General features: G+C 50.5%; 1 protein-coding gene across 1 annotated transcript; it reads right to left on the minus strand.

Moving 5' to 3' along the window:
- Positions 1-2,138: 2,138 nt before the first annotated feature.
- Positions 2,139-22,046, minus strand: ETS2 (ETS proto-oncogene 2, transcription factor). Its single transcript, XM_043593591.1, has 10 exons — positions 21,796-22,046; positions 17,148-17,219; positions 14,287-14,398; positions 12,843-12,962; positions 12,287-12,487; positions 10,388-10,471; positions 9,201-9,422; positions 7,830-8,093; positions 5,192-5,310; positions 2,139-4,450 (listed from the first exon to the last, which is right to left on the minus strand). The coding sequence occupies exons 2-10, from the start codon at positions 17,217-17,219 to the stop codon at positions 4,235-4,237; spliced, it is 1,410 nt and encodes a 469-aa protein (XP_043449526.1). The 5' UTR covers positions 21,796-22,046; the 3' UTR covers positions 2,139-4,234.
- Positions 22,047-22,251: the final 205 nt, after the last annotated feature.

Here is a 22,251-nt window from a genome sequence, read left to right on the forward strand (position 1 = left end):
GGTAGAACATTAGATAATCCTTTTTGTTTTACATAAAACTGCTCATCTTAACTGGCTATGAAAGGGTAAGATTGGAAGGATGGACCCTGGATCTGGAAGGAGAAAGGAAAATTCTCTTCACCTGATTCCTGGCCACCTTCTGGTCCCTGTTCCACTCCGTTCTGGGTGAGCTGCTCTGCTTTCCAGAACATTTCTCAAAGTGAGGTCCACAGATATCTGTGGGGCTCTGACACCCTTTCAGATACTTTGCAAAGGCAAAGGTGTGTAAAATTGCTGGGGCCTTAGCATTAACTGTCCCAGCCATCACTGCATTCTTCACCACCATGTACTGGTAGGGAAAAAAAAATACAAGTTCCATTTAAAAATGTCCTTGATAAAGGAGTAAAAAGTAATTTTATTAATGAGTGAATACACGTTTTTAACTTCTGGGTAACAGTACACACGAAGAACTGCTGCATGCTAAGGTAGATTGGTTGTCCCGGGAAATGCATCATACATTTGTGTGAGTTGCAAGCTAAACTAACCACTTTATCCATGGACGCCATTTTTACCTACAAGAACAACTGACAAGTTATGTTTATTCAGACTTGGTTATCTGACAGGTATTTCCTCACAAGCAAATGAAATGAGTCTGTCATTTCAAAGAAACTTAAGACTATTTGTTGCCAATGATAAAAATTGAACTTTCAAGTGAAAATCTGAATTTCTGAAAATTTACATTGCCACTGTGAGCTTGATAGATGCTCAGTACTTTCCTGGTGAAATTGGTGATGGTGGTAATTAATGTGATTGTTTGATATTAGACATTGAAATGTGTCAACATTTTGAAGCAATATTTTCCAAATGACTAATGCGTGATGTTACAAAATCACCCCTGGGTAAATGATCCACTCGAAGTGCAAGACAGACCAATGGAATTTACTGTAATCACAGGAAAGTTTATTGGTATGGTTTCATATTCCAACTGCAGTGAACCTTTAAATAACTTTCATTTGCCAGGTTAGGTTTAGTATAAAATACACACAATTATCCTAAACATCTCCCAAATACTCCTCTGTTCCAATTACGTATCTGTGTGAGACCTGATTTCCTCCAAAATATATTGCAAGAGACAAAATGCAGAAGAAAATATAAGAACCCAGCTCTCTTTTCAACCAGACATCAGAGAAATTTGGAAACATGCAAAACAATGCTCCCTTTGTTTTTTTGGAAAAGTTATTTTTCATAACAATGTTATTTTAAAAAGGAATTGCATTGCAAAATTTGTTCTAATTACTAATATGGTGAACACCGATGCCAGTGGTGTTTTGGTAAATGTTTAACAACCAGCTCCCTGAGGGGCCTTGAAGGGAGCCCTGATTTATAGTGTCCGCTGATTTCCATGGTATAAATACTCTCATCACGACCACTTTCAAGGTGCCAATATGTCATTGATGTGAAGTTGGGAAGGGACCTGCTCTCCCTCTAGCCTGTGGTGAGAGGGATCCAGCACATCACTGATTATAACCCACCTCTTTGTTGGCATCCTAACTTATGTTTTTAGCTTATTGAGAGAGAGAGAGAGAGAGAGAGAGAGAGAATACCAAGTAGGCTCCGTGCTGTCAGCACGCTGGGTTCGATCTCACAAACCCATGAGATCATGACCTGAGCCACAATCAAGAGTGAGATACTTAGACTGAGCCACCCAGGTGCCCTATCCTAATTCTGAAGTGTGTTTGAGAACAGGTGTCCCAGGATCATCACCCCGACCTCAGCTCAGCAATGTCAGGCACCCTGGAGAAAGTTTTTGAGACTGAAGTTCTTATGTTCCTCACATCAACATCCTACCATCCCGTGTTCCCTCTGCCGACCCCTTGGCAAAGACAAGACACCTGTGTCTTTCCATTCTAACCCCTTCTTAGAAGAATTTTTTTTTTTTTTTCTGTAAGCACTTTCTCGGGATTCCGTCAGGAAGAGCTCACAGGTGGCTGCGATTTGGTCACGATTTACTAGGTGACCTGTGTGTAAAATCGGTTAAATGGACTTGTGACTCTCAATAGACAGAAAGCTGAGAGGACAATGGATCAGAGCTCAAAATCATACCACCTCCCCTCATCCCCTGTCGGGGTGGGAAGAATGAGGACCCTTACCAGGAGGCGTATATATAAACAAAATACTTTATTATTTGCAAGAGAAAAGGCCAGATTACAAAATCTTTATACTTCAGTTCTGTGCATGACCACACCAAAGGTTTATGATGGACTTTGGTTTCTGTAACTTAGGTTGAACCACATGACACTGCCAACTTTGTAAGTTTCTAAAAAAGTCCAATATTGGCAATTTCATGTGGTTCAACCCCATTTAAAATGAGCCAAGGGCTAAGATCCCCTTTGGCAGAAAGACATTCCCGGTCACATGTCTGTTGATGTTATAAACAGATGTCTGAGTGATAAACATGTCCCGCTTGAGAAAAACATCCTGTGCTTAACGACACTGGAAACGGTCTCGGGTAGGTACTGAGACAGAGTCCCCAGCTCTGGTGTTGCTGTTCCCAGCTGCCCCCCGCACCCAGTTTTGTGGTCTCAATACATAGATGGACTCCTCTCCGGGGACGTCAGCCACTCCTCTGAGTGGCCTCTCACATTGCGAGTGAAGTCGGTGAGGCTCTGAAACCAGGTCGACTCGATCGTTTACAAGCGTCCCGACTGCACGCGGACCCAGGCGCTCCTTCGAAACAACCACGGGAGTCTCCCGTCGGGCGCAAAACATTTCTGCAAGTCGACCCCTCCAAAGGATTCTCTCTCCTGTTTTCTGTGCCCTCTCTTTGCCTCTGGGCATTCAGCTTCCGTGAAAATAGGAACAAAGACCCGTGCCGCTGCGGGCACTGAGCAGAAAGGAACAGCATCGTGCGTGTCCAGACAGCCCACGACCCGACAGGTGAGCCAGGCCAGGGAAAAAATTCGAGTTTCGTTCATGACCAACAGACTTCGTGAAGGTCCCCCTCCCCTCCCCCCACTGGCCCCAACCTTCAGCTCTGTACAATACGTTTAACTTTACATGGAGTGCAGATAAAAATAAAGCTTTCTTACAAATTGCATTTTTTCCAGTGAATTACTTCTGCAGTAAAAATAGCTGCTACATAAATCCTTCCTGATCTCTGAAAAGGAGCCACATATTTCCAAAAATAGCATTCTTATTTTAATCATACAGAATAATTTGGGGCACGGAGGTGGACCATGGGAAGGGAATGGCTGGTCAGGGGACGTTAGTCGTCGGGGAAACCCGGTCGAACTAAAAAATAAAAGAAGGTTTGCGTATCAACTGGTTTAAAGGCATGCACAGAAATGGAAAACATATGCCATTCGTCAAGAAAAATACTGCTCTATAGCTTTTACGTTACAATTAAGGAGAAAGCGGAGGCTACGTGTGCCTCCAGATAATAACATTAAGTGTTTTTATAAAAATTCCCAAATGTACAAAGTCCTTGCCGGATGATAATCCGGGCAAAACAAAACAAAAACAAGGGACTGACCCTCTCAGAACTTACACCTGTAGGCATACTGAATGTAAATAACACGGCTTTACAACTTCTGCGTCTGGCCGGGCAGACGCGACGTTTGCAGAATGCCGCACGGCTCTGCGTTCCCGCTCCACGTACGCTGACGGAATTATTTTAAATTACAATGTACAGTTTTTGTTAAATAGGACCATTAGAGGATTCAGACAGCAACGAGGAGATTACAGTCATATATACAAACCTGACTCCTGAAACGGCACCACAGTCTCCCTGCACCGCCCCTCCGCCTCTCTGAACCGAACAGAACACCCCTGCCTTTGTGATTCCCGGCTGCCAGAGGCGGAAAGAAACTTACGAGAAACAAACAAAAACAAAAAAAAACCCAAAATGCGCGTGCCCCAGACAGGCTCGCTCCTTTGAGACTCTCCGAGAGCCCGGACGTTCCGGTCACACAGCCTGCTCGGGGATGGGGGGAGGCCAGGGCGGCTTCCCAGTGCTTCTTTCTCGGCCGTTCTAATGTTAAGGGCGTCATCAGCAGCGTGTTCCAAGTCGGCAGGCTCTCCGAGCGAGAAACCGTGCTTCCTGGTGGCGGAAAACCCGCGGTTTCGGAGGGAACAAGGCCACTGCTCCGCGGCGACTCTCCGGGACGCGATCAACGCCACCTGTCAGGGTCCTCGGGGTGGGGGGTGGGGGGGGCCCACGCGGGCGGGGCCGGCTCCGGTCGGGGCCCCGCGGGCCTCAGTCCTCCGTGTCGGGCTGGACGCCCAGGATGGCGTGCAGTTCCTCGGGGGTGAACCCCAGCAGGTGCTGCAGGTCGCACACGAAGCGGTACACGTAGCGCTTGCCCGACGTCTTGTGGATGATGTTCTTGTCGTAGTAGTAGCGCAAACCGCGGCTCAGCTTCTCGTAGTTCATCTTGGGCTTGTTTTTCCTCTTCCCCCACCGGCGGGCCACCTGCGGCGGACACGGAGGGAGAGACTTCAACTGGGCAGGTAAGGAAAAAGCGGGGGGACCTTCTCCCCCGCTGAGGGTGGTCGTGCCCGCTTACCCGGAGAGAACCGGGCCGGCCCTCACGAGCCCTGGGGGTGTGTGCTCTGTTTCAGGGCACCTGCCGGGGCACTGTGTCTCTGAGGACAGAGGGAGGGGCCCCCACCCGCCGCGCCGCCTCCTGCGGCCTGAAGCAATGGTTCACGGTCAGGTGGCCCCGACGCAAGGGAAACGCTGTGTCCCCCCCACCCCCCTGGGCTCCTATTCTAGGCACCCCAGCCAACAGCTGCCGGGTGTGGTTCCGAGCCACGGGACGGTATGCATTCCTCAGCGCTTCTTTGCACCTTCCTGCTGCCAGAGATCACAGGCCTCTCTAAGGCCCGCAGGGGAGGGTCTCGGATCTGCCCCCGGCCTCCTCCTGCAGAGGGGAAGCCCCGAGGACCAGCACGGGGCTGCGGGGGGGGGAAAAGGCAAACTCCCCACGGCATTTGCGAGTGGTCGGGAGAGACCCTCAGTTTACCGCTTGTGCCTCTATATCAGAGGAGCGAGCAAGACGGAGAAGCCTGCCCGGTGCCCACATGCACGCCCACGGGACACTAGAGCCGCTCTCGTTAGTAGCCGTGGACCCTGCCGTGTGCCCAGCTGGGCCTAAGGTGAGGAAATCAGGGTTCTGAGCCCAGAGATGGACTTCCCGAGCCCTGGCCGTACCTCATCGGGGTCAGCGAGCTTGAACTCCCATCCGTCCCCGGTCCAGCTGATGAACGGCTGGCAGGACTTGTCCGAGAGTAATTCCAGGAGGAACTGCCACAGCTGAATAGGTCCGCTTCCTGGGGGGGGGGGGGGGGGGGGGGAAGGGGCGGGTTACACGTTTTTACAGATTTACAGTTCGGCAAGGCTTTCATCCTCCTAGTGACCTCAGCTGCCCAAGCCATGTGAGACCCACCTCCGGACAGGGGGCCAACATGATGACCCAGTTCAAGGGTGGTGACACTTCAATGGCACCAGGCTAGAGACCGAATAGGGCGTCTTCCTCCCCGCCTCCCACTCCAGAAACAAGGGGTCACTGGGCCCTTAAGGATCGCCGAGTTTGGTCTTCTGGAAAAAAACTCAGGGCCACCGACTCTAGACATGAAAATTCCTCAGCTCGAGGGCGCCCGGCTGGCTCGGTCGGGGGAGCGTGCGACTCTTGACCTCGGGGTTGTGAGTTCGAGCCCCACGGTGGATGCAGAGATGCCTTAAAATCTTTTTAAAAAGATTCCTCATCCTGTTTAATTGTTCCTTATGTAATACGTTTCAGGGTTTATTTCTAGAGCCACCCAGCAGGACAGGGGCGGGGGTGGCTGAAGGGGCGTTTCCCCACAGAATGAGGCACGCCATTCAAGGAATCCTACGCTGCACCTTCCTGACTTGAATGAGGGTGGGTAAATTGCTTAATCCAGGACTCAGTTTACTCAACAGTGAGTTGGGCATCTGGGGTTGTATCCATTGCTTCACCACCGCTGGTGAGGGATGCTTTGCTTTTCATATACCTCTCCTGGGTAATATTTAGAACCCCCACCTTGTGAAGAGGGTTATCACTGTATTTTATTTCTTTTTTTAAAGTTTACTTATTTTGAGAGAGAGAGAGACAGACAGAGTGAGTGGGGAAGGAGAAAGAGAATCTGCAGGCTCCGCACTGTCAGCACAGAGCCTGACATGGGGCTCGAACTCACGAACCGTGAGATCATGCCCTGAGCCGAAACCGAGAGGTGGATGCTTAACCGACTGAGCCACCCAGGCACCCTGTAACACTCTTTTATTTATTTATTTTTAATGTGGTTTTTTTTTTTTTTTTAATTTATTTTTGAGAGGGAGAGCAAAAGCATGAGTGGGAGAGGGGCAGAGAGGGAGGGAGACACAGAATCTGAAGCAGGCTCCAGGCTCCGAGCTGTCAGCACCGAGATCGACGCGGGGCTCAAACCCACGAACCGTGAGATCATGACCTGAGCCAAAGTCAGAGGCTTAACCGACTGAGCCGCCCAGGCACCCCTGTAACATTGTTTTAAAGAGGAGGTGCGCTCAGATGCCAGGTGTCTTGCCCTGAATCACACACCCATCAAAAGAGTTGTTCCTCAAGACCCCATGGCCATCATCAATAAGGCTAGAAAACACGAAGGGCAGGAGTTCTGGAAGCAGACACAACCAGGTTACCTATGTGCCCGGAAAGCTGTCTACTTCTGAGCCAACCGCCCCAACTGTAAAGCAGGTTACTGCCCTCACCTGCGCTGGGCTGTCCCAAGGATCGCCAACCCTATTCGTGCCTAGTTAGCCACAAAGAGCTGACAGTAGGCAAATGGTAACGAATCTTAAAATGAAGATGGGGCGCCTGGGTGGCGCAGTCAGTTAAGTGTCCGACTTTAGCCAGGTCACGATCTCGCAGTCCATGGGTTCGAGCCCCGCGTCAGGCTCTGGGCTGATGGCTCAGAGCCTGGAGCCTGTTTCCGATTCTGTGTCTCCCTCTCTCTCTGCCCCTCCCCCATTCATGCTCTGTCTCTCTCTGTCCCACAAATAAATATACGTTGAAAAAAAATTTTTTTTAAATGAAGACCACCATGGCTGTTTATTTTCTCATCAAGCCCATTTCTGTGGACGTTTTGGGACGACAGAAAGAAAAAAAAAAAAAAAAGGATCCCTCTGTATTCTTACTTTAACCTGTGAGTTGTTTTTCCATAGGTATTTTTTTTAATCCAGTGGCTCCATATGGTCAAAATATGAAAAAAAAAAAAAACAAAAACACCCACACACATTTAAGGACCTATGAAGCAATGAAAAAAAAAATCTTGGTAATTTTGCTCAAGCACTGGAAATATCTGCTTCCAGAAACAGCCTTAATATTTATCCGTTGCCTAAAATAGCTCTCGCCCAAATCTTAAAAATAAGATGGATTTTAGAAACACGAAAAGGTAAACAGCTCCCGTGTTATTGCAGGCGGGCTCCGGTCTCCCTCCCTGGGCTGGCTGACGTTCTTTGGAATTCCTGGAGGGGGTGAGTCAGAGCTAAGGCCTCCGCAGGCCCCGTGCGTGCGCCCCAGCCGTCTCCCCTGCAGGCCGGCCCTGCACACCCCAGGGGACGGAGCCGCCCCTGGAAGCGCATCCCCGCCACCGAGCTGGGTGTGCGAAAATCCCTGCAACGTTGGCCGTTTTAGAAATCAGGGATGCGGCCTGCCCGATTCGGGATGATGGCCACGCAGGCAACGCGGGGTGTGAACACAATGTGCTCCAACCAGAAACACCCTGGATAAATAATGCGGCGCTGCGGCCGGGCGGGGCCCGGGGAGGTGACGGGGAGACCCGGGCGATGCGCTCACCTGTGAAGCCGGCCAGCACCGCCGCAGGTATGACTGGTTTGCCCTGCTCCACCGGGTCGCTCCGCTCCTGGATGTAGTCCTTGAAGGACATGGTCGGCTTGTTGAGGCACAGGGACTGGCTGCAGTCATCCTCGAAGCTCTCGAAGGAAGGCACTCGCTGCACGTCCAGCAGCGACGACTGGCTGTTCCAGGACTGCAGCAGCGAGTCTGAGCTCTCGAAGCTGTCCGTGCCGTTCTCGGGGGAGTCACGGTCCCGGGGCTTTCCTGGCAAAGACAACCGGGCACGGACGCTGATTCCTTGGGGCAGGGGACCGTCTGGTGTTACCGAGCCGCAAAGGACCTCAGGCTGGTCTGGGGCTTTGCAGCAGCATGGACACCAACCCCCCTGGGGACTGCTCACAAAGCTCCTCCACGAGGCACTCGGTCCTGATGACTAATGTGCCATACAACCTCAGCACCCAGCAGCAGCCTGGCTGAACCAAGCGCAGCTCTGCAGGATGGAGTATTACACAGCAATGAAAAGGACAACCGGGGGCGCCTGTTAAGCCCCCGACTTCGGCTCAGGTCATGATCTCCCAGTTCGTGGGTTTGAGCCCCACGTCGGGCTCTGTGCTGACGGCTCGGAGCCTGGAGCCCGCTTCGGATTCTGGGTCTCCCTCTCTCTCTGCCCCTCCCCCACTCACACTTAAAACAAAAAAAAAAGAAAGAAAAGGACAATTGTCTGCCACATCCAACCACATGCATGGGTCTCAGACACGATGAGGAACAAAAGGCACAAGAAAACAGAGTGCTAGGATTCCATTTATATCAAGTTCATGGGCAGGAAAATCTAATCTATGATGACAGCAGTCAAGACAATGGTTTCCTCTTGCTGTGTGGACGCTACCGATGGAAGGCACGTGACAGGGTCTTCTGGGAGGCTGGAAGCTTCTCTATCTCCATCTGGGTGGCTGTTACTTACTCAGGGGCATATATGTAAACAGTCAGCCGGCAGTACAAGCCGAGATGTGTGCGTTGTACGTGTGCACCTCCATAAAAAGAAATCTGTCACATTCCTACGTTTTCTCCCACATGCAGGAATGTCACATTCCTACGTTTTCTCCCAAAATAGCCCACTGAGTGGAGGAATCCAGCTGCGAGAGCAGAGACCATGCCTTGTTTGCTCAATACCCACGGTGCCCGGCTCAGAGCGTGAAACATAGCGGGAGTCGATGTTTGCGGAGACCATCTGTCCCCTGCAACAGTGCCCCACAGCACTTGGGACACAGAGGGGACCCGTGCCCTCCTCCAAAGGCTGAATCCAGGCCGAGCTGCGTGAGAAGCTCCCCTCACTGTGCGACTGTCTGAATCAAGCCTGGAGCCCCGACTTACCAGAACCTCCAGCGAGAAGGTTCAAGCTGCCGCCTGGGAAGTCCTGACTGACGGGGCAGTAACTGACGCTGACGGTGTTGAGTCGAGACTTGGGGAGCATCTGAAAGTCCTGCTCGGAACTGAGTGCGCTGGGTGCTGAGGATGATGCACACACGTCCAGGAGGCCGCCTTTGGGGTAATTCTGTGTCTGCACGCCATACGCTGCCTGCTCCACGCCAAAGCCTGGGACACAACGATCGGACGGCAGAGTTGTTAGGCAGGAGCGACGTAGTCAGCAGAGACCCTCTGTGCCCTCGAACCGAACCAAACACAACCCGTTCTGCGTGCTCTAACCCTCCACGAAACCGTGGGGGGGGGGGGGGGCACGTGGGCTTCGGCAACAGCTCTTCTGAAGCCAGGGAGCCCTTTTCCAAAATTCCCCGGACCGAGATGCGGTGCCTCGATGTTAGCATTTCTACGGCTCTGGTTTATCAAATGCTTTCATCCTGCCTCGGGATGGCAGAGGTCACCGGCTCTTTCAGTTTCTAAGGCTCGGAGGGAGTAAGTGATTTGCCACCCAGCGTGTGCCTTGCAAGGGAACATCCCCTCCCTCTGCTGGCTGGGGGGGGGGGGGGGGCTGGTGGGGGGACCACCTGTAATCCACACTCATCAGTGTCAGTGACCAGAAGGGAAGACCCGAATTCCAGGACACTTTTTTGAACTCCAAAGTTCAGAGCAAATTTAGAATTGCTTTCTACATGCTTCCCGTGCCTGTCACCTCTTACTGATATCACCAGCTCTGACTACAGCAGTCAGCCCCCTTCGCTCTGCCCCTGGGCTCTACGCACTGCCTTAGACGGCACTGGCCAGGCAAAGATCATGCCAGGCACTCAGGCAACGTTAGATTTTCCAGTAGCTGCAACAGCAAACTGAAAATAAACAGGTGAAATTAATTTTAACCTTTTATCTGACTCAACAGTACCAATTATCGTTGCAGATGTGTATTATTTACCACACGTCTCAACGTGGACCAGCCACGCATCAAGAGCCACGTGTCGTCACCACATGGGGACAGTGCAGGCCAAGACTGTGCGCCAGGGAGTCCAAATTTATTTTTATTTATTTTTTTTTTTGTGGGGGTGGAGAGTCCAAATTTAATAGAAAAGCTTGAAACCAAGGTCTTCAGGGCAAGAATCGATTGGACTGACCTAGTGAATTGCTATTAATCCAATGAGGAACGGAGTTGAGGTGTGAATTTTCTTCATACTGATCGTCTGTCTTTTCTTGGTTTTCTGAAAAACAGATACAGGAGGCATAGGACTGCAAATCAAGGTTAAAAACATTTATTCCCAAATTACTATCGTACGGTTATTTTAGAATATCGAAATGCGTTTACGCTTCACGTTTTTTAAAATTTTTTTAAAGATTTTTTTAAATTTATTTTTGAGAGAGACAGAGAGTGTGAGCGGGGGAGGGGCAGAGAGAGAGGGGAACAGGATCTGACGGGGGCTCTGTGCTGACAGCAGACAGCCCAATGCGGGACTTGAACTCATAAACCGCGAGATCATGACCTGAGCCGAAGTCGGACGCTCAGCCGACTGAGCCACCCAGGCGCCCCTGTGCTCCACATTTAATCAGACGGTAATCAGCGTCATTTGGTCTTTTTAAAAAACCGGAGACAGCAACACATTTTCTAATAACTAGAGTGAGTTTTCCGCCATGAACGCTGTCACTGGCCAAGCTAAATGTTCTACTGCATCATTTCAAATATCTAGACCGTGAATTTAATTCACCCCTGCCGTCAAGAGGTAGTTAGATATTTATGAAGTTCCATCTGTCCCAGGGGCTGGGAACTTTGAAAAGGAAAAGGTTATTAGCATTCCCTGTGTGTGCTTACTCCCTACAAACACACTGAACCACACACACCCACAAATCCAGGCCCACACAGACTCACACCCTGAGTGATGGTCAGACAGGCCCAACCTGCCAGTGAGCAGATTCACCAGAAACTCGTCAAATCAGACTTGTCCAAGTTCAGGAAGGATGTGGGGGTCTTCACAAATAAGCTTCCTTGGCCCCCAGAAGCCACAGCCTAAAAGAAATGGTGGCTGAAACCTAAGGTCTTTCAAAGATCCTGGGTCTGTAAAAGGTGTTGAAACACAGTGTTTAAAATCAAGTGAATGAGGACTATTTCTCTGAACTCTACCAATGAACTGATTTTCTTATATTTATAACTTGATCCTTTCCTATAATTTTTTTTTTTCTTTTTAACTAGATGTGTTGTTAACATTGCTGCCAACACTCTTATAAGGTCTAAATCAAGACTTTCTGGGGGCGTCTGGGTGGCTCAGCCGGTTAAGCATCCGACTTCAATTTGGGTCATGATCTCACAGTTCACAAGTTCGAGCCCCACGTCGAGGTCTGTGCTGACAGCTCGGAGCCCGGAGCCTGCTTCGGATTCCGTGTGTCCCTGCCTCTCTGCCCCTCCCTTGCTCACGCTCTGCCTCTCTCTCTCTCAAAAATAAACATTAAAAAAAAAGTAAAGACTCTATCTGATGAGAGTTCTTTTTATCCAATGGCCAGTTTCTGCAGAACATGTCAGCGTGTAAACATACATCAATCACTTCTGCATTTGTTTAAATAGATAAAACCAGAGGAAATTCTCGTTGTTGCATTCCATTGGGTCTTAGGAAAACTTACTGTAAAATGCACGGAGTGTGTCTGAATAAAAGCTCCCTTTCACTCAGGGCAACTTGCTCCTTCGGGTTCTCTAAGATGCGCCCCAGCACCTGGGAATTCTGCTGGCCTCCATATCTGAGCCAACACGCACTCCTCTGACACATGCCATCTGACCACGGTCAACGAGTTAGTGACTCAGGTCACTGCCTCGTGGCTATGCTCCATTCCACACACACACACACACACACACACACACACACACTTCAGTGGATTAAAAACCCTCTAATCACGGCCACACATCTGACTCACTCCGGTGGCATTTTCAGGCACTTTACGTAATTCGGAACCCCAACCATACGATTACAGAGCACCGCTCCCCCTTCCACGGCTCTCCTCGGCGAGCAGGAGCCAGGCCCCCCAGCGGGTACCTTTGATCATCTGCTCCAGATGCTCCCAGAGGATGTCGCCCACAAAGTCAGGTGCCAGCTCCAGAAAACGCTCCTTGCCCAGGTTGCATAGCACGTGGCCATTCATGCCGAACCTCTGGAGATTGACGTTGACCAGGCTGAACTCGCTGGTGGCCCAGAGGAGCCATTGGCATACTTGCTGCTCGGTCCACAGCCAGGGGTCTGTCCGGGGGAGGGAAGGACAGACAGACACACACAGGGAGAAAACGGGAGGGAGGCAGTGAGAGCAGCGTCGTTCCTGATCTGCCCGCAAAGTCCAGATGTGTACCAGAGACCGGGCAGAGGGGAAAGACACCCAGTAAACTCTAAGACAGTAACAACGGTGCCGGACTGACTGTTCGGCCGGTTGAGGGGTTTGAAACCATCGCTGGCTCGGGTTATGCACACCCCCGCCAGCCTGCAAGCTGCTTGGGGAAGAACCAGCCGTCATCCCAAGCAATCCCAAGCAACGACGGTCAGATTCGTTCTTCCAGTACAACCCAGACTCAGAGAAACTACTGGAAAAAGTGGCCCTTACTCTTTGGGATGCCAAGACGGTGCTGCTCCTTCTTGAAGCCGCTGAAGGTAGCTTTTAAGGCTTGACTCATCACGGCCTTGCTGCACGGCGTTAACAGAGGTAACTCACAGCTGGATGCATCTAGAAAGAAACCCCATGGGGACATGAGGGCTGGAAGCTAGCAGGACCAGATACTGAATTCAGGGGAGAAATCTTGTTAAGTTTTCAGGAAAGAACAATTTTGATCTCAAACCTTGACGTAATTCCTTAAGAGAGTATAAATATTATCAAAAATTTGGACAGGGAGGGGTAGACATTCAGAAAATATCATACATCTCACAGCTACACTTATGAAAATAAAATGCAAGTTTTATTTTATTTTGCAAATTATTTTTGCCATTATCCTTAGGTGAAATTCCTATCTAAATCTCTTTTAAAATGTTTAAACAATGAAAGACAGTAGGTGGTTTCGGTCAAAGGTTTTAAGGGACGGTAAATGTATAATTTGCCATTTAAAAGAATTTTTTTTAAAATGTTTATTCATTTTTGAAGGAGACAGAGACAGAGCCCGACGTGGGGCTCGAACTCACGAGCTGTGAGATCATGACCTGAGCCGAAGTGGGACGCTTAACCGACTGGGCCACCCAGGTGCCCCTGTAAATGTACACTCTGAAGTTACCTCCATTCAAATAAGCAGCAGGCAAAGGGCCTTCTGTGTAATGCGAACACACAGCATTTAGCCCCCGTCACGTCAGCGCACCTGCAATTTTTATTGAAAACCAATCTTCTCCAGGTTCCCTCGGCAATTTCATGAATGATAAACGACCGCATGATGGTATACTTAGGCAGGCATCTGTGATTTAATTAGTTTTCTGGGCTGTATTTTCCAGCACCTACTTCGTATGACAAAGTAATCTCTGGAATGTTTCCAACGAATAACCCTATCCCAGTAATTGTACAGGCATTATCTGACTGCTGTCCCTTTAAAAACAATAAGCCATGACATTAAGAACTACAGAAATAAATACATACGGGCGGGCGGATATTAGCAATTGTCATTTGTTGCCCCAAGACTCCGGGGTGGGGTGGATGATCTAACTAATGAGGAGACCCCAGACAGAGAAGCTGGGGTGCATTTTAATCATCGGCTTTGCAGGTGCGCCTGGGAGACCGCACCCAGGCTGGCTACAGTGTTGCAAACATCCCAGTGGAAATCTCAGGGGCTCCCCTACAGGTTGGTCCCAGCAGGGCATTTGCTCTGGCTGGGGGGCACCTGGCAGTGGAAGACACCAGAGCCAGCATGTTCAGAGCGAGAAAACTGTCTTCTCCCAGGTCCAGAGTCACCGACTTTGCACGCCAAAGACTGAAGACACCAACCGTGGCCGCTTGCAAATGGTCGCCTCTTTAGTAACCGAACTAGGGGAGGAAACCTGGCACACTTTGTCAAGTCTGAGTAGCAAATTACCATGAGAAATTGAATCCAAGCCTGTGGGCACTTCCTGGAGTGTCTGCTCTTCATTTAGGGAGGGGAAAACAGCAAACAGGGACCCATCGAAGGTGTCCAAAGCTGGCTGGCGCTGGGAAACAGATGGAAAAGAAAACGGAAATTAATATTTCAACCCATTTAATTACCTGTTTTAAAAGTGGTCCGTGGGTAATCGTCCCGACACAGCCTGACGAAACTGGCAATTATGAAGCCACCAATGGACCAGACCACTGAGCGCTCTCAGACCAGACTTACGAGACAGTCAAAGTGATGGGGAGGGTTCCATTTTACTCGGGATCATTTCACTGACCTCGCAGAGTCAGGATAACCCAGGAATTTATTTTTAATGGCTTAATAATTAACTTCAACGAAGAAACGAAGTAAACAAACCTAAAAATAATGGAACTTTGGAAGAACAGGACTGGACCAGACTAAGAGACCCACCTGGTCCAAACACCTGGTCCCTCCACTACATCAGAGGGAAATGCAGTCAGACTGGGCACAAAAGCACAAACTACCCTCAGTCGGGCAGTTTTAGCCCACCGCCGTTAAAGGGAAGACGAATGACTGAATGAAAACTGAGAAGCAAACAGTGAAATAAATTACTTTATTTGTGGAAGCAGTTATCTTTATGTTTGACCATGAAACACTTTAACTGAAACTAGTTTGTTTGGTTTTTTTCACTCATCAACTCCAATGGTCCAGAAAATAGTAATAGATATGAAAAAAACACCTTAGGGTTTACTTTCATAAAAGTTAAGGTGTTGAAAAGACCTCTACCCCACATCATCTACTAAGGAGAAAGATTTCCAAAGGAAAAAGGTTTCAAGTTCAACTATCTATAGCTTAGGGGGAAAAGAGAATGGCGACACAGAGAAAGATAAACCCCACACTGTGTCGATCTAAGATAATTTCATCTAACAGTTATGAAAGTAGCCTTTAATGGAAGACTTGTTTATAAGTAACAGATAAAGTCTTGATTCATCACTGCCTGACTTGCTGAGTAACAATGTAAAAGATGGTTATGTTTTTCCAACATACACTGGAAATCCCGTGTTATGTGTAATACAATGAACCATCTGTTGAGTCATCAATTTAAAAAATGTGCAACACATTTACAAATCAAATCGGTTTGTGTGCTTTCTTTCTAGAAATGCGGAACAATGAATGACGCATTACGTAAGAGGGCAGGCTGAAGTTGGACCGCAGCCTAAAACACTCAACACAGCGATGTCCCAACATTATGGGAGCCCAGCCCCCCAAAACACGGGACTCTAATGTCTGACTGCCAGAAACCTAAGGGAATAAACAATCAAGTAAGTTCGAAATCCTCATCTGGATTTATAAACTCTACCACAGGACCAATTTCAGTGAAATAGCCAATTAATTTTTTTTTTTTTTTTTTTTAATTCCCAGTAACATTTCCCCAGGTGACCAAGAAATGCCTTTCCTTTCCTGGCTGGAAGTTCTTTTTTTAAAGTCAGGAAGCCAAAAGACAATACAAATTCCCACTGAGTGTACCAACACATCAAGGTCAGCAACGACGTTTCTTCTCCGAACCCAGAGATCACATGAGCATCATCAGGTTCTTTTAGCGTCTGGAAGAATTTTCCTCTCTAGGGGTGTGGTTTCAAACCTAACACCACGATTTCTTATACAGCCTCTGCCACGTGGAAAACATCTGACCAAATCAAACGAGCAAACTCACTAGCTGGAAGTTTCCTGACCTTCCTAATACGCAAGAAAAGCCTGGGCCCATTTTTGGCCGCCGGGGACTCTCCCGGACTAAATCACCTCCTAAGGATACACAAACGATCATGCAACACGACGAAGCTCCATCACCGTACGAAACGCTAAGCTTGGTGGAGGCCAATCGAAAAATCCCTGCTTCTATAGGTGTTTACTGCGCGAGGCTAAAAAAACAATCAGGTCTCGCTGTCACGTTTGAAGAAAGCAAACGGGAAATTACCAGTTTCTGCTCCTTCAGAATGTTCCCCAAAGGAACGAAGGTAGAAGCTGCATGGAATTTGGCTCTTAGACACCGGAAAAGCCTCCTTCGTCTTTCACCTGTGTTTTGGTTTACGCAGAGAGGCGTGCCGTTCTGTGGCCGTGTGGCAGCAGGCTGCCAGCAGCCCGGTGGGCACAGACCCTTCGGAAGGAAGGAACCCCCCTGCAGAGGCGGGCCTTCCTCCTCTCCGATCTTCCCTGGTCAGTTCTTTTTTTTTTTTTTTTTTTTAATTTTTTTTTTTAACGTTTATTTATTTTTGAGACAGAGAGGTCAGAGAGAGAGGGAGACACAGAATTTGAAACAGGCTCCAGGCTCTGAGCCGTCAGCACAGAGCCCGACGTGGGGCTCGAACTCACGGACCGCGAGATCACGACCTGAGCCGAAGTTGGCAGCTTAACCGACTGAGCCACCCAGGCGCCCCTTCCCTGGTCAGTTCTTAAACAACCCAGCCCGTGACCCCAGGAAATGCACAGATGAACAGAACCGCAGTAGAGACAGCTTCTCCAGCGCTGTCCCACTGAGAATCCCAGGATTTTTCAGCTGGTAGGAGTCTCAGAAATAAACCCCAAAGGCCTCGCCATCTGCAAATTAAATGGTTTCCTAGCGTGGAAGACAAGCAGAAACAAGCATCAGGATACCCATTTTATAGACTAGAAAACTGAGGTCCAGAGAGACTAAGCAAACAATCCAGAGTCACACAGCCTGTATATTAAAAGGCCGGGGCTAAAGCCAGTCTTCTGGGACCCAGCGCATCGTTTTACGATCCTAGAGATTGAGTTTTCCAATATATTTAAAAAAAAAAAACGTTTAAATTAAGACTTAGCTCACTCACCTTGAGTGTCCCTCTGTAACTGTTAGACACAGGGGCTACCTGGTCCATGTTCTTGACTCCAAAATCATTCATCTTAAAAAAAAAAAAAAAGGAAAAGAAATAAAGTCAGGGGCAACAAACATCACATTTTTTTTTTTAAATGAAACACTAGACATTTCAACGTTTATTTATTTTTGGGACAGAGACAGAGCACGAACGGGGGAGGGGCAGAGAGAGAGGGAGACACAGAATCGGAAACAGGCTCCAGGCTCTGAGCCATCAGCCCAGAGCCCGACGCGGGACTCGAACTCACGGACCGCGAGATCGTGACCTGGCTGAAGTCGGACGCTTAACCGACTGCGCCACCCAGGCACCCCAACAAACATCACATTTTTAAGAAGTCTTTACTGGCTAGGTCAACCCTAATTCTGGTGGAGTCTGTCAACGTCTACAGCACAACCGGTCATTCAAAACTGAAGGCCAGTTCTTGCTTAAAAGGCCCTTCTCGCAAAGGGTACGCTATTTAAGCAATTAAATAATAATGCTGATTCTCCACCAAATCCACTTAGATTCCAGACACACAGATGAAGGCACTTTCTGGCTGGCTGGTCAGGGCCTCCCAAGGGAGCCTGGTTCAGGGAGCTGAGCAAGGACTATAGGACAGGTGGGGGTAAGCTGCTTTCCACGGTCATGTCCCCGGGGCAGTCAGCTCCACCTGGGAGCTAAGGGCCAGCCCCCTGCTCCCACACCCAGGCGGCTCCTGGTGGACCCAGGCCAGCATGCTGGAAGGAGCCTAGGAGGCTCTTTCTCCTGCCTAAGCTACGAGCGAACATTCTCACGTAGGACGTAAAAGGTTCCCAGAACCACTGCTTCAGTCCAAAGCCCCGGATCCCTCCAGTATTGTCTATACACACTCAAAACATGTCTGCTGTGTATGTAGCTCAGCTGTGTTTCTTCCAGGGGGAGTAATGCTGGGTATGCTGCATCAGTCTTACTGGCTCTGATGAGAGTCTGGGCTTTACTAGGCGGACCTGGGCTGACCACTGTGCTATAGCCACCAGCCCTGCGTGGACTGCCAAGTGCTTGGCCTGGGGCTGGGATGGGCTGAGCTGAGCTCTGCACGGCAAACACACAAGATTTCAAAGGTTCTGTAGAAAAAAGTGAAGTATCTCAGTAACGACCGTGGACTGACGGCACGTTTGTATAATATTCTGAAGGTATTCAGTGACTTGGAACATAGAAATTAACTTCATTTACTTGCCTATATTTAATGTGGCTGTTAGAAAATTTATAGTTGCTTACGTGGCCTGCAAGGGGACAGTGATGTAGGCTGAAAACTTATTTGGAGCCCTAACATATAATTGGCGGAGTAAGTTCTATATTAATAGGTGAGAAAGGTACCAAGATCATGTCACCAGAGTGGTAGATAAACATACAGAGCGACCAAAACTCATTTTCAAAGAAGCTGGGTTAGCACCAATAATAGAAACAGGCAAGCCTCACTCACCCCCGCCCCCGCCCCCCAGCTTACAGGCTATGGAACTGAAGGTCTATAGGAAGCTTTACAGGGTACCCCGAATCGTCCTCCCCCCATGATCTCCCCAGGGGTGCTCCCACCTGTTACAACCAGGAACTCTGAGTAATTAAAGTGTTGCGCAATTGATAGGGCTTATTGGAGGTGGAGAGTAGGACATTTCCCCGTGACTACTTTGAGTTTGTACTTTGTTTCCTCTTATGATCAACATTATGGCTAAACCAGACCTCCCAGCTACTAGACACGCACCTGTGCATGAACGCAAGCGGACACACACACACACAAACACACACACACCCTGGGCTAGAGAGGTAGCGTGGGAGAAGTCTATGCCACAGAGCAGGCAAGAGACACTGGAGAGGGCTGTTAAAACCCTCAGAGTGCGAGTAATTATCATGGTGGCCAGTGGAGGCTGGAAAACATTATCATGGTGGCCAGTGGAGGCTGGAAAACATTATCATGGTGGCCAGTGGAGGCTGGAAAACACAGACAATAAATTAATAGTCCTATGGGGGAGAAGGGAGCAGAGGAAGGACTGTCCGGGATCAAACGTGGCCACTGTGGCTCAGAATCTCCACTTAGTGGCTCGGGCGCTCAAGAATCAATATTCCCTACTAATGATCCCTGCACGGACACCATCCTAGTCACAAGAGCCAAGCCCAAGATGGGGGACCACACATTCCCACTTCACTGAATCTTCCCTACGTTTCTGAGAGGCGGATGTTGTAACATTTTACAGTGATGTTGCATCTTACAGGGCAACCGAGGCCCAGAGACCTCCAATGACTTGCCCAGGACCACACAGCTACAGCACGACTACAGTCCAGATCAGTCCTTGGGTGGGTAACCCGAATGATGAGGCCTGGGCCTTTCCCACCACATCACTGTGGAGCCTAGAGAACATACAAATATTATTAGACCAGGCCCCTGCTCACTCCTCTTTACCACGGGAAATGCTCCTTCACTCACAGCTTTATGTTATTTATCTGGATAAACTAAATGCTGTTACCTGTCGATTAAATCAACCAACCTCAAACAGAAGACCTAAACGAAAAGACGCCTTAACTCTTACCAATTCTCTCTCCCGAGCCCACTGGGCCAAGCACTTTTTCTAAGTCTCGTTTGCAGACAACTTGCTAACTTTATTGTCCTTTTTTTTGTTTTTCCCCAGCCTCCAGGGATGGACAGAGAACTGGTATGGAAGGCGATGGAAAAAGCTCGCCTGGTTTTGGGTACAAATACCAGGAGAAAAGGCAGCCTACCATCCCCACAGAAAAAGCTCTGATTACTAGCTACAGAATAGAATTCTTTTGTTGTCCGGCATTTCAACTGTTTTGTAAGAACCACGTAGAATCAAAGTGTCCCCCCAATGGTTTCAGGCAGACACATAACTAATGGAATTTATTTATTTATTTTTTCAACGTTTTATTTTCTTTTTGGGACAGAGAGAGACAGAGCATGAACGGGGGAGGGGCAGAGAGAGAGGGAGACACAGAATCGGAAACAGGCTCCAGGCTCCGAGCCATCAGCCCAGAGCCCGACGCGGGGCTCGAACTCACGGACCGCGAGATCGTGACCTGGCTGAAGTCGGACGCTTAACCGACTGCGCCACCCAGGCGCCCCCACAAGGCTTCTTAAGGTGGCATTGATTAAGGTCAAGTTTCTTCACCTGAATCAATTTCAAATTTAGGTCCCTTTCAGGTTTCCCTATTGATGGCTGCTTTTGAACAAAAAAAGGAAAAAAAAAAAGGCAGAAATGGAAGATCTGAGAACAATAAAATTTTAAAACAAAGAGAATTTGCCTAAGGACAGTACCCTTACCGGAACAAGATCAGAGCACAGGTCGGTATTGAGGTAAATTTGAAAAACAAAAGGCAAAACAGACCCATAGGCTACTTTTGAAGGCTGGTTTTGCCGTTTCTTTTGAAAGTTATCAATTTAGAGAGAGAGAGGAATGACTAATCCCAGAAATGAGTGAATATTTCCCTGCAGGGCCCATGGCGCTAACTATAACTCTACTGTGATATTACTCAGAATTTTAATAAACCTTAACTTGGAGATTTATCTCCCTGATTGGAGGTGGTGTGGTCAGGCCGAGGGCGCACGGGCGCTTCCACTGTCCAGGACAAATATAATCTCTTACCGGTGAATTAAAATAAATCACCTCTATCTCCAAAGGGGGGACTGCTCACTTCTTTACTTTCTGAATAACTAGCACGTCACCTAGCAGTTTAAGCTTACCCCGAAACCGAATACAGGCCAACATCTTAAAAGTCTCCTGGGCTCGAAACCAAAGCAAACAACCCACACACGCACAAACGGCAACCTTTCATTCAAAATCCTTTAAGAACGCGAAAATAAAGGCGGCCCTGCGCACCCACACCCGCGTTTCCGACAGGCTCCCACGCTCGCCTGCCGGCACCGAGGGCCCAGATCCAGAAGTCCCGGGGCGCCCGCGGGGGGCTCGCCCTCCCGGGCGCCTCCCTCGCCCACCGCCCCCGATCGGGCCCCGGAGCGGCGGAGCAGGTGAGCGGGTGCTGGGCACGTTTTCGGGGGCGCGGGGCGGGGGGGGGGGGGAGGCGGGTGCAGCCGCCAGGTGTTTCGGGCGCCCGCGATCCCACCGGGCCCGGTGCGCTCGGGTAAGTCAGCCGCAAAGCCGGGCGCGCCGGGGCCGCCCCGACACCCTCCGCTGTGTCCCACTCCCCCCCTCACCCTCCGCGAAATCGGCCCGCGGGGGCGCCCTCCGGCAGAAGCCCCCCCACCAGACCCGGGTTTCCTTTTAAAAACAAAAGCAAGTGAAGCCAGCGGGCGCGCCCCGCCCGGCGGCTCGGCCGCCGGGGGACGCGGCCCAAGTTCGCGGCCGGCTCGGAGCGTCACGGCCGGGCCCACCCGCGCCCTGCCCGGGCCCCCGCGCGCCCCCCCCCCGACCTCCCCGCGCCGCCCCCCCCCCCCACCTCCCCGAGCCGCCCCGGCCCCGGGAGCGAGCCTGAAGCCGGGGAGCAAGTCGCCGCCCCGCCGCGAGCCCGGCCGCGCCTGGGGACCCGGACCTCGGGGCTACCCGCGTCCCCCGCCCGCGGTCCGGGGCCCCGGGAGAGAAGCCGCGCCGGAGGGCGCTGTCCTGGACCCCGCTCTTACCGCGCCGCTTCGGGCAGGGCCGGCGGCGGCTCGGGGCCGGGCTCCGCGGTGCGCGTCGGACGCGGGCGAGGGCGACGGGGCGGGGGTCCGAGCCGCGGGCACCGGGGCCGGGGGCCGGGACGCTGACCGGACGCGGGCGGGCGGCTCCGGGCGCTCGAGGCTGGGGACGCACTGCGCTCCGTGTCGCCACCGGAGGAAGTAACCGGCCAGTCCCCTTCGCGGCGCGCTCTTCAGAGCCGGGAGGGAGTCGGGAGGAGGGAGGGGGAGGAGGAGGGGGGAAGACGACAGAGGGGAGGGGAGGGGAGGGGAGGAGGGACAAGGGGGAGGGGGAAAGAGAGAGTAGGGGAGGAGACAGGAGGAGAGAGGGGAGGGGAGGAGGCGGGGGGAGGGGCGGAGAGGGAGGAAGAGGGGAGGAGGGAGGGGGAGAAAGGAGGGGTGGAGGAGGGGAGGAAAGGG

Source organism: Prionailurus bengalensis, chromosome C2 (assembly GCF_016509475.1).
Source record: "Prionailurus bengalensis isolate Pbe53 chromosome C2, Fcat_Pben_1.1_paternal_pri, whole genome shotgun sequence".
In the NCBI taxonomy this organism is placed as follows: domain Eukaryota; kingdom Metazoa; phylum Chordata; class Mammalia; order Carnivora; family Felidae; genus Prionailurus; species Prionailurus bengalensis.